This window comes from Perca fluviatilis, chromosome 6 (genome assembly GCF_010015445.1).
Source record: "Perca fluviatilis chromosome 6, GENO_Pfluv_1.0, whole genome shotgun sequence".
Taxonomy (NCBI): domain Eukaryota; kingdom Metazoa; phylum Chordata; class Actinopteri; order Perciformes; family Percidae; genus Perca; species Perca fluviatilis.
Genome location: NC_053117.1, coordinates 339,435 through 356,788, shown reverse-complemented (window position 1 = coordinate 356,788; position 17,354 = coordinate 339,435). Strand labels below are relative to the sequence as shown.

Below are 17,354 nucleotides of genomic sequence, written 5' to 3'. Positions count from 1 at the left end.
TAATGTAAGAAAATATACATTAATATGAATGCAAAATGTTAATCGCAAAGCTAAATTGGCCTATTTGTGAAGAAAAAAAATGTACACACTGAAGTTAACATTAGCCATTATGGTCGCCATACAGTTCAGCTCAAGGAGTCACTGTGCCTTCCAGATGTATGTTTAAAATTAAAACATAATGCATAAATAATATTCATTTCTTTTCATCCATTCTGCCCAGTTTAATATGCAACTCAATTGTATACAATATATCTGTTAGGGGGTCCCTACTCGGTCTCTCTTTCAGCTTAGGGGTCCCTGGCCTAAAACACGTTGAAGACCCCTGCTTTAGGTTGGACAGACATGCTTAATGGGCAGACACAATGAAGTCAAGCTTGAACCCACAAGATTCAGGGTTGCTGTTCTATATTCATTCAATAACAAATAATACTGCCATTGTTGGTCATAGACTTTATTAGACATGTGCATGTTTTAATAACATACTCATTTTCACAGAATATAGCTACATTGCATATAACATCAACTATGTTTTCTCTTACATTTAAATAAATCCACCATGATTTACATTGTGCAGTATTTACTTTTTTGGATTAACGAAAACCTCAGCTTTTAGATTTTTGCGATTACATTTAGGATCTGGCAGGGATCAACTGCAACTGCAAACAATCAGTTCTACTCAAAATTTGTAAGGACTGAATCTTTCCACAACAGTTATACAGTGCATTTAGAAAACAATAAAACCAGCTGTAACAAATAAAACAATGTACATTCACAGTCAGATACTGTACATCCACCGTAAGTAATGTAAACTTTTAAAAAGAAATCGGGGAATATCAAAAACATAAACACATCAAACTGCTTCTTTGCAATGCTGTCACAGCTCGCCCTGTCAAGTCTCGTGCGTCGCCGTGGCTAAACGCTGTATGTCTTAATATGACCGACGGGCCTCTGAGCGACCGTGTGACATTTTCCAAAGTTCACCATCCATGCTAATCATGGTGGCTCATTTTAATAAACGACAAACTCAGTGTAACAACCGCACAAAGCCGATTCCCTTGGCGTTAGGCTTTGCCACGATAAAACAGTCACTGTAAAATTGACAAAAATGAAGCCCTCAATCACCAATGCATAACATGACAAGATAGCCCTGCCACGTGGCAAGGAATGAAGCATGTACAAAATAATTGAAAATAAAAAGGCACGCATTTAAGAACTGAAAAAAAAATAGAGACACACATAATATCAACAAGCACAATAGCAGTGAGGCGATAAAGGTGACAATCGGCATCACTCAGAGCTCTGTACAACACATCTATTTGGTTTGACCAGTTACTGAACGACATTCACACATTGATGCACTATTGAGCACAAGGGGTCACTGTGGCTACACAAAACACAGGCAGCGTGGAGAGAATCTGCAGGGGAACCAGGACTCCTTTATACTTTTGGCTTTTGGGTCTTCTCTAAAAAATAAAAAAAAAGCATGATATTGCCATACTACGTCGAAATTGGAATGGAAAGCACTCCGCGTGGAAGACATTTGTAGTGCCTGGAAAGAGAATAGTTTTTTTTTTCTTCAGAAGTGATCAAAGAACGGGTTGTCAGTGCGAGGGAAGATATGCAGGAAGTACCAGATCTACTGCAGGGGTGCATCCCACAGTCGACATTCATATACTTTTACATTGTGTTTTTATTGTACAGCCTCTTCTTTCGGACAGTGAGCCTGTTGAGACCCGGGAGGCATGTGTGGAAGCAGAAAGCTGCCCTGTACGATGCAGACTCGGGTTTGGAGTGACGTAAGTGCAAAAATCACAACGCGTTGATTGACTAACTGCTAAATCAACCTGACATAATCCACTTCCTTATTGTACATCCACTAAAACCGTAGCTGGTTCACAGTCAGAAGTTCTTTTTAATTAATTACATTGCTTTGAAAATCGACGGAAGCTGTCCTAAATCATCATATTTGTCACTAACCCTTTTCTTGAACAGTCGCAAACCCTGCTCATGCTGTGTCCTACCGTACCGCACCTGTCACAGACACAGCAGCACCCCAGGGTGGGAACACCGAGTTGTTGCTTTGTCAAGTGGCAGATGAACAAACCTGAAAAAAAATATATAGACTTCATACATCAGTCAGTGCCACTGGATTCAAGTATCATTTTGCAGTAGTATTCTCTGTGTGCAAATGCATCTGAAATAATAGACATTCAACCTCATTAAAATGCATGCTTTTCCTTCATTATTTGTGAACAACCACAATTAAACTGTAATGGAAGACCCTCACCCACATACAAGTGTCACAATCAATTGGACATCCCTGAGACAACTCCATTTGATCTGACCTTCTTGTCTGTGTAAGGCATGCTTTCAAAGGTGGAGAGGTGGAGAGGTGGAGAGCTTCCGGGCGTTTGTTCTTGTGCGACCCAAAAAAAAAAAACGGGAAGAAAAGTGGCAGCAACAACATACTCACGACATCTACTAGGTTACTTGACTACCTAATTCAACTACGTGTGACGACACGGTTACAAGCGCCAATGTCAGGGGTTGGAAAATGCGACCATTGCCTCCTGTTGACATGCAGCTTAAGACATCACCATGAGCGGTCAACAGCTCGAACAGATCTAGCATTAGCTAACACTGGACATCCTATGTGTGCAGCTGTGCTGAGTTAGGGACTGTACAAAAATGTTTCCGAGCGGGCGGGTATTGTAATTTTTTTATTTTTGCTAAAGGGAGGTTAGTCTAAGTTATTTGGGAAAGCGGCCTTTCATTTTATTTTATTTTATCTCACCCCATATTTGTATTTTATGTGATATTTTATGTTAGTGAAATTGATTTTTATAAAAATAGAATAGTTGGTAAAATCAAAAAGATGGTTTTCATGTGTGCCGTGGAGGTGCATTGTGTCATATACAGAGGATATAATAACGGTATATTTTGCAAGCTCTATATTCAAAAATAGAGAGTGGCTGCATTTTCACTATTTGCCATAGATATATTATTTTGAGGTATTGGAAGAAAAAAAAACACTGGGGAGGGCCATGCTTCTTAAACAAAATAAAATATTAGACTCAGCACTCCTCCCCACGCCGATCATTTTCGTACAGTCCCTTAATTCATTGGGTTGGTCGGCTAACCAACCAAAATTCAAACATAAAGATCACACTGACATTACGGCACCAACAAACGAGTGAGAGCAGTATTTTGTTATTTTGTTTCTTATTCTTGTGTCCCTGTGTTCATGCATATACAGGCTTTGTTTTGCGTGTGTTTTCGTCTGTGTGACACGATGATTAGATGCTTGAGGCGAGGCAAGGAATGTTTCAGATATCAGTGCCTACGGTTACTGTGTGTTCTACTTTTGGTTCATTTTCAAAGGTGTTAACTACTCAGGCAGTGGGTGTCAAGTGTTTACATTTTCATATCAGGGCCAATGTACATGAATTGGAGACGGCATCCTGTTGGTCCTTGTTCATTGGGAGAATCTGCCCTTCAGTTTGCCTGTCCATCTTTCTGTCAGTAGGAGGAGAGGAAAGGGGGGGGGGTGGCTTCTGCCGTCTCAGTCTGAGAAGAGACTGGCAAAAGATTTGCGTAGATTGCGAATGGTTTCAGCCTTCACCTCGTCCTGGCTAAGGCTGGCTCGTGGCGCTGGGGTTTCTGGAATGTTGAAGGTATTGGTAAGAGACTGGGACTTGCTATAAAGAGAGGAAAATGGCAATAGAGGAGAGGAAGAGGCTGTTAAAGTCATGCAGCAAACCCCATGGAATGAAAAGACTGGAGCACGGCAAGACCAAGAGAGAGAGAGAGAGAGAGAGAGAGGCAAGAGAGAAAAGGCTCAGTAAAAAATGAGAGAAGCGCATTCCATTACTTCTCTTTGGTCATTCAGTATTAACCTTATCATTTCAGGTTAGCTTTGATATGATATGAATAGTGAATGACTTTTCTGGATGCAAAGAGAGGCATGTTTTTTTTTAACAGGGATTGACAACAAGTGTTTTATGTCTCTAATATAAGAGAGCGTAATGCAATCTGATTAATACAATCCAAAATTAGGATTTTTAATGCAAGTCGGTTGTCCGTGAAAGCAATCATCTGGAGAAGGTACTGACAACACAAATCTGTACAGTTTTGCATCACTCATCGCGCGATTGTTCTGATAATGTGCGAAAATTCATTAGAATTCCTGTTTCATGTACTGGTTCAAATTCCTTAAAGTGCTCATATTATGCTCATTTTCAGGTTCATAATTTTATTTAGAGGTTGTACCAGAATAGGTTTATGTGGTTTTAATTTTCAGAAAACACCATATATTTGTTATACTGCACATTGCTGCAGCTCCTCTTTTCACCCTGTGTGTTGAGCTCTCTGTTTTAGCTACAGAGTGAGACATCTCACTTCTGTACCATCTTTGTTGGGAGTCGCACATGCGCAGTAAGTACTGCTAGCTAGTCAGTTGCAGAGTATGAGGGCGTGCCATGCTAGCAGCTAGGCGAGCATTATAACGTGTGTTACAAAGTGATGCACGTTTGTCTCTGAAGTAAAGGCTGGACTACAACAGAGCTGTTTGGAGCAGTTGGTGAACAGTGTTTTCTGTTGGAGATGGTAAGTCCCTTTGGGGTGGACTTTGGGCTTTTTCACTTTGTAAACCTATAACATGCACAAAAAAGATATATAACACAATAAAGGATAGGGAAAAATTATTATAATAATATATAAGAATTATAAAAATCAAGATAGTTGATATTTCTTTGTCACAAAGGAATGCTTTATATGACAGCACACCGACTGAAGAAGTTTGATATTTAATAACCAATTAATAATCAACAACTTAGTTTATAAAAGTTGAAAACATAAAGAGTAATTAGCTATACGGAGTGTCTATTTGCACCCCCGGTACGAATAGCCTCGGCCACACAGCTGAGCTATTTACACCCTGTGACGTAATAACAAAAACACGTTGCTCGCGTGCACCGAAATCATGGCGGACGTTCATCTTCCATGACCGCAGAAACTGGCATATTAGGGAAGTTTTGTCTCTAAAGTTTATAACAATTGAATTTCTAGCGGAAAATGGATACTACAGTTGCGCTTTCTGTCTTCAGTGAAAGCATACAACCGTTAGTTTGTTAGTTAGTACCTATTTGTTTGTATACAGTATGGTTACCTAGCAACCGAGGCTTGAAGAAACCAAGTGGTAAACAGTTGATCAAATTCCTGAAAGAACTGCTAGGTGAGTGGTTAGTGCGCTTGCCTTTGGTATGGGAGTTTGGAGTTCGATTCTCTCTGGTGATCTTATTTTTTTAAATTTGGATTGGATAATTTGCATGCAATTGCGCAAGTCAGGACCCGCGAACGCGTTTTTTTTTTTGCAGGGTGGTAGGGGAAGACTCATGAATATGCCTGCTCTGGTTGGGTTGGTTAGGTTTAGGCAAGAGGAGTGGGATGGTTATGGTTAGGGTAAGAATGTCAGGGCGATAATATTCCAAAAAGGTGTAATACATGAGTAGTATGGATAACTGTGTGTAAATATATGCCAAGGTACTGTAAATGCACAGGGGTGCAAATAGCATACACTGCTAATTGTACCAGGGGTGCAAATAGCATACACATCTAATTGCACCAGGGTACAAATAGCATACTGCTAATTGTACCAGGCGTGCAAATAGCATACACTGCTAATTGTACCGGGGGTGCAAATAGCCTCACCCTTAGCTATATCAATAGTTATTTACGTGATTCAGTCCATGCCTGCTTGAAGTAGAATTTGGACAATGTGGTCACCTGTGTCCTAGAATATGGGTTGTGACAGATGTGATAAGTTCATAATGATTATGAACAACTGCAAGCCAGCTTCCGCTTGCTGTTGCTTTCATGTATCACTCTCCCCAGACAATCTGAAATGTTTTGTGAAACGGCTGCTGACGTACTGAAAATGTAAGAATCAATAAATCATGCACATCCAAGTGGATCGTTTGTCAATAAAGAGCATGACTAGATTCCTAATGTTGCATGCATGCAGTCTCAATGCAGGCAAACAGTAAGAAAGGATCAGCTGTAAGGTTTGCTTCAGAAAAAAGGACAGGAAGCTGATTCCAAATCATGTATCATATGCACTTACTTACTTTAGTTGTGGGGAGCCACCCATGGCCTGGTTGTCCTGACTGGGCTTTTGTGGGGGCGGAGGCTTTTGCTGCAGCGGGGGTCGTCCTCCTGGGCCCCCCTGGCCCTGAGCAGCAGGCCGGGGCTGCTGGGTGGTGGGTCCTCCAGGGCGACCCTGCTGCCCTGGAGCCCTCTGTTGCTGTGCCCCCCCCAGTGACTGCTGCCTGGGGGGCTGGGCCGGCCTCTGCTGAGGTTGGCCTGCTGCAGGTTTCTGGCCAGGGCCTCCTGCAGCTTTCTGCTGCTGGGAGACAGACTGTTGCCTCTGAGCCTGAGGTGAACCTCCCTGGCTCCGCTGAGGAGAGCCCTGGCCAGAAGGAGGTCTCTGGCCTTGAGGGGATCCCTGACCCGGTGGCCGTGGCTGGGCTGCGGGTCCTTGGTTAGCCTTAGCCTGGGCGCTGGGCTCCCCTGTAGCAGGGTTCGCAGCAGATTGCTGCGCCTGTGCAGGAGGTTGGCCTTGAGGCTGTGGGCGCTGCTGAGATGGGGGACTTTGCTGAGGACCACCTACAGGAGAAATACGATACCATCAACCAAATTTTTTGGGGGGGGCTTTTCCCTTTAATATATAGTGACAGTGGACAGACTGGAAAGGGGGAGAGAGATGGAGGACCACACGCGGCAAAGGGTAGCAGGTCAGATTCGAATCTGTGCCGCTGCAGGACTCAGCCAACATGGGGCGAACGCTCTTACTGGGTGAGCTAGAGGCCGCACCACCATCAACCAAAAATGCTTTTCCAATCACGGCGGGGCTGTGCCAAAACCTAGGGGGGTCTGCAGGTTACTCCCATAGGAAGATTCTTTTCCCATTGTGATGACCCTCCCACTCTGTGGGTGGCTTTTGCCATTTTCCCTGTGAGCTGTTAAGGCCCAGACACACAGAGCCGACGGCCAAACGTCGGCAGAAAAGGCAGTTTGGCTGACCCAAATTGGTCAAAAAAGTTCCTCGGAACACACGACAGCGACAAGACGTAATACGTCTCCATAACAGCAGGCGGCGCTAATCTGTATTGTCGCCCAAAAATGAAAACCGGCAGCTGATTGGACGAACGCATCACATGGGTCTTGTTTCTCCGGAAATTCAAAGACAGACTGTCATGGCGGCTTGTTCAGAATACGCTCTCATATTGTACTAAAATAGTTCACTGAAACGTGTTTCTGAAAACATTGTAAGCGAGAAATAGGCCGTGCAGTTGCTGAATCTGTCTTCATTTCAGATCAGCAAAGGTCAGTTTAAAATATTTTCGGCAGATTTTGAGAGACTCTAGTCACGCTCATTCCGCTCCCCGTTTCCGGGTTAGCACTCTACCAATCAGATGAGTCCGACTGCCGGAAATGTGCCCGCCCCGCCGATTATACATGTCAAATCGGCCAAAACAAAGGCCGACGGCCGCTCGGACGGACGACGGCACAGAACACACCGTGCAGCAACTGTGTGTCCGGGCCTTTAAGGAGGCAGTCAGTGTGTCAGAGGTGTGGCAGGAAGATGAGCCACACCTGAGTCCACGCTTCCTGATTGCCCTTCTTTCCTACTTAAGGGCTGGAGTTGCAGTTCACACTCTCTCTGTCCTCACAGCCAACAGTTTGTATTAGTTTAGTTTGTCCTTTGGGTTCTGTTTTTTTTTCTTCCACACACTCACCTTCACGCATGCACTCATTACACTACTGATACTACTGAAAAACATGTTTCATCCTATTTTATGGTAATATTTAATTTGGGTTACATAAATTGGCTTTAATAACCCTTAACTATTTGTGGTCTCCCTTCTTTTGTTGTGAATTTGAGCTGGTGTATGACACCATTTTCCTGCAGCTATATGCACTATTTCTCAAGCCATTTGATAATAGATTGCCAAACAATCTGAACATCATTTGGAGAAAAACATGCTCTGGTTTATTGGCATTTCTTTGAACGAATCACAATTGTCTTGGGCGGTGCTAAGCACCGGGAAAAGCCACGGTGCTGCTGCAAAATAGCCTCGGGAAGGAACTTGTTTTGGTGTACGTTCAAAAAGTGTGTTTATTGGACAAATAGTCTAGCTAGCTGTCTGGATTTACCCTGCAGATATCTGAGAAATGGTTAACCATAGTCCTCAAAAATGCCTACACAAAGGAAGCCCAAGGCAACGGATATCCGGCCTAAATGAGTGAAATCCAGCGGAATTTCCGTCGGCAATGGAGCAATCCCAGAAGTGGAACGTCAAGGATATAGACTAGGAAAAATGACAGTTGCCAAGGAAAAAAAAGTCATCCTGTAGAGCTCACATCCTATTTTAAATCTAATTGTTCTCCAACTGTCATAAAGCTATAACACAACAAATGTTAAGGATAACTAATTTCACTCCTGCCACCTAAAAACAGCCAAACAGTATCTGATGTAATATTTTTAAGTTACACCACAACATAGGTAGGGTAGGAATGGGTCATGAACAGCATTACTAACCTTGGAACCTATTTTTGTTAAACTATGCTGGAGTAGAATCTGTGGCTGCTCTTATTGCAAATTCAGAATTCCAAACAATGGCAAGTAAATGTAGTTGCAATTGACTATTAGGCCAATAGAAGAACATTTACTAAATTAGATTATTAAGATTTATTTTGAAAAAACATAATGTTATCATTTAACTTAGGTTTTTGTTATTGTGAAAAGGTCAAGTTCTTACCTTGAGGTGAGGGGCGCTGTTGAGCCTGGGGTACTTTGGGCTGTGAGACAGGCTGAGGAGACACTGCTTTCTATAAAACACATGGGAGTTAAAAGGGCAGAGAGTAAATGTGTAGCAAACAAAAAAGGAAGGAAAATTAGCTAAAGATACACACATCTCCACTGCTACGCTGATGACACTCAATTATATGTATCCCATTAAGTTTGTCTGATAACTGAAAAGTATATGTCAGCTCACTCAATGCACCTGAAAATACTGTAAGACTGAATGCTAAGTATTCCTTGATGGCTACGATTTCACACAGTCAGATAACCTAAAAATGTAGGCTTCTATCCTCTGAAACAATAATATTTTTATAACTTAATTCTTCAATTTTTGTTACATGTCCAGGATCTTTACCATGCTGTCTTTTGCAATGGTTACACCAAAAGATGGTTTCACCAATTGCCTTGAGTTTGGTCAAAGGGGTAAGGTTAGAAATCTCACCATATCAAAAACTTCAACCTCATACACTCATTAACTGTACGCCTAAAGCTCCTTGCTTTGATATTGAAAGCCTTGCATCGACAGGCAACACATACAAATGGCCACATTTGTGTTTTACTATGTATTACTCATTATAGTATTACAGTATAGTATTATAGTTTGTATATGTATCTGTATCTGTTGGTATGCGGAAGTGCCTTAAATCTGCACGTCAACTTCTTTTATGTGGTTGTCGTGGTTGCCCTTTATTCAAGTTTTTTGCCAACTATTCCTATTGTATTTTCTGTGCTTTGGTTACATGTCCTCTTTTAAAGTAAGATGTTCTGAGTAACCTTAACTGTGCACCCTTAACAAAAACCAAACTGACTGGACATACTGTATATTACTAACAAAAGTGTGGGAAATAAAGACAGGTATTAGATTACTGGAGCAAAAAAAATATCTGTGGTTTGAGCACCTGTGCTGGCTGCCCTGCTGTGGAAGAGCTTAAAGTGCGTGGAACAGCCTGGTTCATCTTAGAAATCACCAGATCTGCAATCTGAACGCGATCCTCGTCCTGTTGGTCCCCAATCAGTGGCATTGAACAGTCATCAACCTAAAAATCCACATATGATGGATTTAATGGCTTTCCCATATGATCACAGACAAACATTCTCTTGATACCATTACACAGCCTTTCCGTACCTCTATAATATAGTCCTTGCCATCTTTACCATGTAGAGCCTCCACAGCACAGATATCCAACCCTCCAAAGATGTCTGCACAAGAGTCCACCCACATTCTGTACCTGTAATGATGTGTAAAACCAGAGCTATATCAGTACAGTGAGACATTATAGGATTCACAGTCTCATCTCCTGTGCATTTCTGAGCTCTTACTTGTCTGACATGGCCACCTGCTCGAGCATAGATGAGCCAGTGTTGGTTTTCCAGTTGCCAGAAATTGATGTTCTCCTATTCATTAGAATTAAAAAAAAGAAAAAGAAAATCACATTTAACCATTTTAATTTGTCATAATAATGTGTTGGCTCTTTGGTAGTAGTCTGACACTCACATGTAAGCTTTGTAATTGTTGCCAATCTTCTGGATGCGGACATCATACTTTGCATCAATGAAGGGCTCAGATGTGGCATAAGTCTTGGTCAGCGCGACAACACTGGCAATATCTTGAAAATCATATTGATTGTCCACTTTCACCTGGAGTAGCAACGGTCAAAATATAAAGATACAGGCATATATTGGTCCCAGATATATGGAGCTCACATAAAATTGAGTTAACCCTTTAGCACTCCAGTACTACCTTTCCCATTCCTGAGTGAGCATGGCCCATCTTTACCACTACAGGGAAGCGAGGGGAGGTAATCTGCAACAAGAGCATTATCACATACTCAGATGTCTCGTAAAGTAACTTACATGTAATCATAGCACTCTATTTATTAAAACACCCATTTTTTAATGCATTTCAGTCAAGCAGAAGTGACACACAGCATCCCTCCTCTTTTTCTGTAGGAGACTCTGATTCATATTGATGGCTTGAAAGCCAGCCCAGTACTGTCAGCCTGTGACTGCAGGGGTGGAGATAACTGCTCTGCAGCAACAGACTCAGTGTAACAGTACTGTCACTGACTTGGCAGAGGGATAATCAAAAACTCTGCCTCTACCCGGAATCTAAAATCAAGACACTCCCCAGAAAATCAGATTGGTCTCAGCTGCTAAATGAGACAGAATATTGACATGGAAGTTAATTACCCTGCTGAAATATGACCGGTGCAGAGAAGGATGACCAGACCTGTGTGTGTGTGTGTGTGTGTGTGTGTGTCTCTTTAAGGGGTTCAGCATTAAGACATACCCATCATCACAAGTGGTAAGGGGGAGGAGAGAGAAAAGAAAAGGAGAGCAGATGGCAGAGAACTCACCATTTCCTTGTGATTGGGATAGTAAACCTGCTCTATCAGTGGGAACTCCACTGGGCCCAGTTGCTTGTGGAGTCGAGACATCTGAGCGAACTAAAACAGACAGAAATGTTTAGGATGGAGCATTTGTAATCCAAAATAATTTAAAGTGCTCATATTATGCTCATTTTCAGGTTCATAATTGTATTTTGAGGTTGTACCAGAATAAGTTTACGTGGTTTAATTTTCAGAAAACACCATATTTTTGTTGTACTGCACATTGCTGCAGCTCCTCTTTTCACCCTGTGTGTTGAGCTCTCTGTTTTAGCAACAGAGTGAGACATCTCACTTCTGTTCCATCTTTGTTGAGAGTCGCACATGCTCAGTAGCTAGGTAAGCACTACTAGCCAGTCAGGAAGCAGAGTATGAGGGCGTGCCACGCTAGCAGCTAGGCGAGCATTATAACGTGGGTTACAAAGTGACCACGTTTGTCTCTGAAGTAAAGGCTGGACTACAACAGAGCTGTTTGGAGCAGTTTGTGAACAGTGTTTTCTGTTGGAGATGGTAAGTCTTTGGGGTAGACTTTGGGCTTTTTCACTTTGTAAACCTATAACATGCACATAAAAAAGATATATAACACAATAAAGGAAACGGAAAAAGCCCAAAAGCATAATATGAGCACTTTAAGTGTATGTCTTTTAATGAATTAATTAATTTAATGTGCAATGTGGTTTCAAATGAATGACACAAATAATACTTACCACCCATGGTTTGTCACAGAAATTGTAGACAGAGTGCAAAGAGTTAACACTCGGCAGCCCAGCATACTGCAGTCCAATCACTATGTTCCGGTGGTCTCCGTTCTTGTCCATGCTGAAAGCATGCTGTCTGATCAGCACAAAGTCTGGCTTTAAGGATCTGGGACAGAGGACATTAGCGAAATATTAAACTGCATTGCAAGACAAACAGAGCAGTTATGAGGCAGATTTCGACATAACTTCAAACATAACGACAAACTTGCAGCAGCACTGTGGATTATCAAACTTTTTTTTTTCTAACTAGAACTACTTTGCAGAGTACTTACTTAGTAACCTTATGCCCATTCCTAATGGCATCAATGTCCACATTGTAGGTGCCCATGGAATTGACCACCAGGCTGATTTCAGAGAATTCTGCCTAAAAGGAAAATGTCAACGTCAACTCAACACTGAAATTTCGATCACAGCAGGAAGACAGGGAAGGAGCAGCTATTCTACGTGCGCCAGGATGAACAGGGTACGATTAGAAGATGGCAGACTTCATCTGAAGTGTGTTCTTCCTGTTAAGAGGCCACAGGGGAAATAATGGAAACGGCAGCGCAACGTGACGTCGAGGGACAAAAATAGGACGGAGGAGAATGCCTCAGGCAGCCGAAAAGATTTAAAAACTTTCAGGGTGGCCTCAAAGTGCTGTCGGGTGGATTAAAGCATTCGTAGCCACTGACACAAACTGCATTAATAAATGTTCTTATAAAGCCAGACATCACTTTTCACAGATTTAGCACATAAACAACTGATGTATCTATATAAGAGATTACAATTCCAACTTTGCATCACCCAGAATGGCTTTGTGGAGGCATGTGTATAAACATAAAATGTTTCTCTTAATCAGAAGTCAAGAGAGCACACTCAGTAGTGAACTGGCCCGTGGGACGTTTATCATTCTAAGGGCTCTCTATGAACACAATAATATCTCTCATTATACTGGGTGACTCATCTGTTATTTATTTAAGAAACCATGAATCATTTTATGTTAGTATCACGCCTGCTGTTAATCAGCAGAACCAAACGGAATCTGTGGATTCTTTTTACCGTTTTCAGCGATGATCCAGGGGGTGGAGATGTGTTAACATTCTGAGTTTTTCTTTTCTTTTTTTAATTTGTTTAAAATCTGCGGCAAAATCTATGAAATTCTGCGGCGAAATTCTGCGTCTGCAGATTCTGCGTGGCCTGTTAAACAGTGAAGCTAAAATGCAAGTTGATACTAATACTAAGATTTACCCAACAAAATGACTCACCAAGGGACTTAAGAGATGACACTGCCTCAGAAAATAAAGATATGAAACCGAAGTAGGATCAAAGTGAAGAGAAATGATGCAAATTGCGGATCGGGGTACATTTCCCAAGGATAACAACAAAAACAATGGACTTGTCCTATAAAAAGGCCAGTGGCATGTCCTAGTAAACCTACTGTCCCAGTTATGTCTTGACATAAATTGATTGTTATTTATCAACAAAACGCAAACTATTAATTTCTTATGAAAGAATGATGTAACATTCCTCTAACTGAAGTTAGGCTCTGTAGTATAGTCCAGTCACTATGGCAACCTGTCCTCCCAGTAAGGAGTAAAGATTAACGCTAACACAGAATAAAGGAAATAGTCACATGTGTAAAACCTACCTGTTCCACCTTGATGTCAAATTCACCGTGGACCTTTCTTCCTCTGAAGACCTTTACCCTGCATGTGAGATGGGGATTTGAATCCAATTTGTATCCAGAACACAAAACACGAATTTCATTTTGCCAAGTTCTCCTGTAATTGGCAGCTGACATTTTCGCCAGCATTTGCAGAACATTTCAGAAGAACAATATTCCTCCTGGCCAATTAAAAAGTGTTTGTGTTGCATGTCAAACACATAAAATAGGCTGACATTAATGGAACAAAATGCTATTTTTCACAGATATTTATAATTATCTGTTATATCTATTATATCTATTTACGTATGTCTGTTTGTGGCAGTATGCTGCATACTACTGTAACTGCAAGCACCATGCATAATAGCCTAAATAAAAAGGTCAATTAACATGATTTTACCAGGTGCATAAGGAGATATGAATTGGACAAAAGGACATAAATAGTGGTCCAAATGCATTTTACATGCAACCCACTAAGCATTTATATCCAAATATCCAAGTCTCCTGCCTGTTGTGACTGAGCGGGAGAACCACAGGGCCTCTGCACTGTGAGGTGGAAGGGTTTTGATGGGGCTGATTCACACATCTGCACAGATTATTATCATCTAGGGTTTCATTTTGGGACAAGAGTGCCGTGTTTTATCACCTTTACCTTGTGTGCAAAGCTTCAATAAGCATGCATAATGTATACTGTTGGTGAGGATGCTTGAGTAACCTGATGTATGCATTTTTCTTGTGCACATTTTGCTCTTACATCCACTCTACTTGGAAATACCTGCATCATCATAGTGGCATCAGCCCACAGCCTCACACACATTTCATTGGCCTTCTTCTTTTTTTTTTGGCAGAATGCAAGATCACTTCGACATATGACTGTCGAAGTGATCTTACAAACTGTAATCTTGCATCTTGCGAGAAGAAGGCCAATGCAATGTGTGTGCTGATCGTCAAACGAAAATGGCTTCTCTGCCTTGCGCTTTTGCCACGGCACTATCAGTAAAAGTGTGTTTCGGGTCTGAGCAACAAGCCGACGGCTGTTACACGTGCTATATCTCACGGCACCGGATGAATCGTGTGACCTTCGAGATGCTACAGGCCACTGCAACCCACATTTGAGTCTAGACTGCCAATGCGCACTGGCTCTTACCAGTCGGTCTGCTGGTCATCGATAACCAGGAGGATCTTGGCACTGCTGGAGACTCCTGCCCGGTCCGCTGCCTCGGATAAGGTCGCAGCCGCAGCAGCTGTGGTCTGTTTGACGGCATTGGATATGGATGAGAAGAAGCCTCCGCCGGAGCCTCCGCCTCCAGGCTGCGGCTGCTGTTGAGGCTGCTGCTGCTGCGGCTGCGGCGGCTGCGGCTGCGGCTGGCTGGTGGACTGGCGCCTCTCCGTCGGCCCGGGCGACACTGCGGGGCTTTGCGGGTCGGGACGTTGGAGGTCGGTCATGTAGCCATTGGGCAGGTTGGACATGAAATTGCTGTCCGAGAGTCGTCGACGCAGGTAGTTCATGATGGAGACTTACGAAAATGCCGGAAAGAGGGTGTCCAAAAATATCCTCCAACTGAGAGAGGCGATTTACAACTTGGGTGTTCAGTAGCCTAAGAAAACGGAATGACTAGGCTACTTTCCCATGTGCAGAGGTTACCTAAAGAGAAACAAGGCTTGTTTTATCGTTTGGGAGCAGATTTTTCATATGTGTTACAGTAAGCTGGTAAGGAATCGTGACAGTGTAGCTTGAGGACAAGCTGTCATACAGCCTCACGCGATAATAGCTGACAAAAAAATGAGGGTCCTACACGACTGACAAACGAAATAAATCATTTTTACACTTATATCTGACGGGATGTGTTAATAAACCACCAACGAAGCCACTGTAGTAATCAGTGACTGTCAAAATAAGGCATGATGGAGCCTACCTGGGAGTGTGTCCAGACTGATCCGCCCCAAGGATGAGGTGATGATGCCTTCTTAATATTATTATTATTATGTTATTATCTCTCACAGGAAAACCTACATATAGGTGACTCTCATGTCCTCTGTGCACGCGGGCAGGCCGTCCCGGCTTGAAGCTGTGAAATGAACGCTAAAGTCCTGCCAACATCCCCGCCGTTCTCCCTGTCCTCACCCTCCAGCCCTAGTTTTCTCCGTCTGCCCTGCGTCACTCCCAGTCACCCTCAGGGAAACGAGGCGCGAGAAGCAAATTAGACAGTGTGCCCAACACGACTTCCGGGAGTTGCTTTCAAAATAAACGCAACCTATTTAATATTATGATACTATGATACTTTAATATTCCAAGAATAAAATGCATCTTTAAATACAACTGAATACATTGAATACATTCTTAAGGTACCATGTTTAATTCCAAATAGGGGAAATTATCTTTTGTGAACCAAGTGCCTTTTTTTTTATTTCCGTAGCCACTTAATTCTGTAACTTTATATTGTATTGGCAACATTGCGGTTCATATGTGTAAAGCTATGTAAACGGTGATTAGGCAATCAACAGGAACTCGGCATATAAAGTCATAGCCTATGTCAAGTTAAGATAGGCTACCAAACATTTGCTGGATCCAGCATCTGGAATGTGAGGATGTGTTGCCTCCTTTGTATGTTTTAATTTAATTGTAGATTCAATATATGGGGTTTGGGTATATTAGTTAAAAATAAAAAATCTCGCAGGTTTTGGTAAATAATGAGAGGCTTTTTTTGCGATTCTTTTTACATGTCATAGAGCAAATGAGTAATCAGTTTAAATAAAAATTAAAAATCAACAGATTCATTTGAAAATAATTGTTAGTTTAAGCTTTAAATCAACATATTTAAAGGAGTGGCAGCTGAAATCACTAGTATATCTTGCTATTGTTTCAAGGCTTTTACGCTAAAAGGACTATTCTTAAACTTCCTGTATTGCTCCGCGTGTGTTTGTTTGACTTGACGGAGCTCTGTGCTGGGATACTGATGGTGGTGCTGATGAGAGCAGCCAGGGTGACAGGGGCGTCGCTCACTGTCAGACATGAGCATGCTGTTGACTCCACGGGGGCTTATGGTTGTTGATGTGATATTGTATCCTGTTGTGTTTAATAATGCAGCTGTGGCACACTTGCTGCTGGCCTCCCAGGCTGCTGACACAGTGTGTTGCTTTTGATTTCCAACAGTGTCAATACAGATTGGGGAGAGATGCGCCATGTGTTGGTGACACCCAGAGTCCATGATCAACACAGACCAACAGGGAGTCCCAGGCCTTTGCTATGGAAACTGTGCTGTGTGGTGGGGACTGAACCATGTCCCCTGTGGACACAGGTACACATGGATGAGTACTTGTCTTACCCTAATCAGTATTATAATGCCTGGTAGAGTTAGGTACAGTATTATAGCCTGTTATGCTGACAAAATAATGAAAATGCATATGTTAGTGCAAGATATTTGGAGCCTAAAATGAGATGTCTTTTCTACATATTTAGAGATACACAATTTAGTGATTGAGTTTTTTTGATTGACTGTTAGACCTGACACATTTTTTAAGTTCAGTCCAAATTGCTGTCATTACAGCAATGTGTATTTCTGAACATTTCTCAACATTGACTGCTGTGCATGGAACACCTCACTCGAAGAGCAGCAAAAACTCTATAAAGCAAATTCTAGTACAAACTGTGGATCCACATTATTAAGCAAGGCAAGGCAGTTTTATTTCTATATCAACAAGGT

General features: G+C 42.1%; 1 protein-coding gene across 4 annotated transcripts; it reads right to left on the bottom strand.

The window, feature by feature from the left end:
* Positions 1-435: 435 nt before the first annotated feature.
* On the bottom strand, positions 436-15,812 carry syn1 (synapsin I). 4 transcript variants are annotated; one of them, XM_039803834.1, is made up of 14 exons: positions 15,567-15,812; positions 14,798-15,295; positions 13,636-13,693; positions 12,281-12,372; positions 11,958-12,114; positions 11,221-11,310; positions 10,605-10,667; positions 10,359-10,501; positions 10,184-10,258; positions 9,990-10,092; positions 9,763-9,900; positions 8,820-8,889; positions 6,122-6,663; positions 436-3,660 (listed from the first exon to the last, which is right to left on the bottom strand). In XM_039803834.1, the coding sequence occupies exons 2-13, from the start codon at positions 15,157-15,159 to the stop codon at positions 6,122-6,124; spliced, it is 1,893 nt and encodes a 630-aa protein (XP_039659768.1). In that variant the 5' UTR covers positions 15,160-15,295; positions 15,567-15,812; the 3' UTR covers positions 436-3,660. The 4 variants fall into 4 exon arrangements, with proteins under 4 accessions (XP_039659768.1, XP_039659764.1, XP_039659765.1 ...); XM_039803830.1 differs by having other exon boundaries at positions 436-3,698; positions 6,126-6,663; XM_039803831.1 differs by having other exon boundaries at positions 6,126-6,663.
* Positions 15,813-17,354: the final 1,542 nt, after the last annotated feature.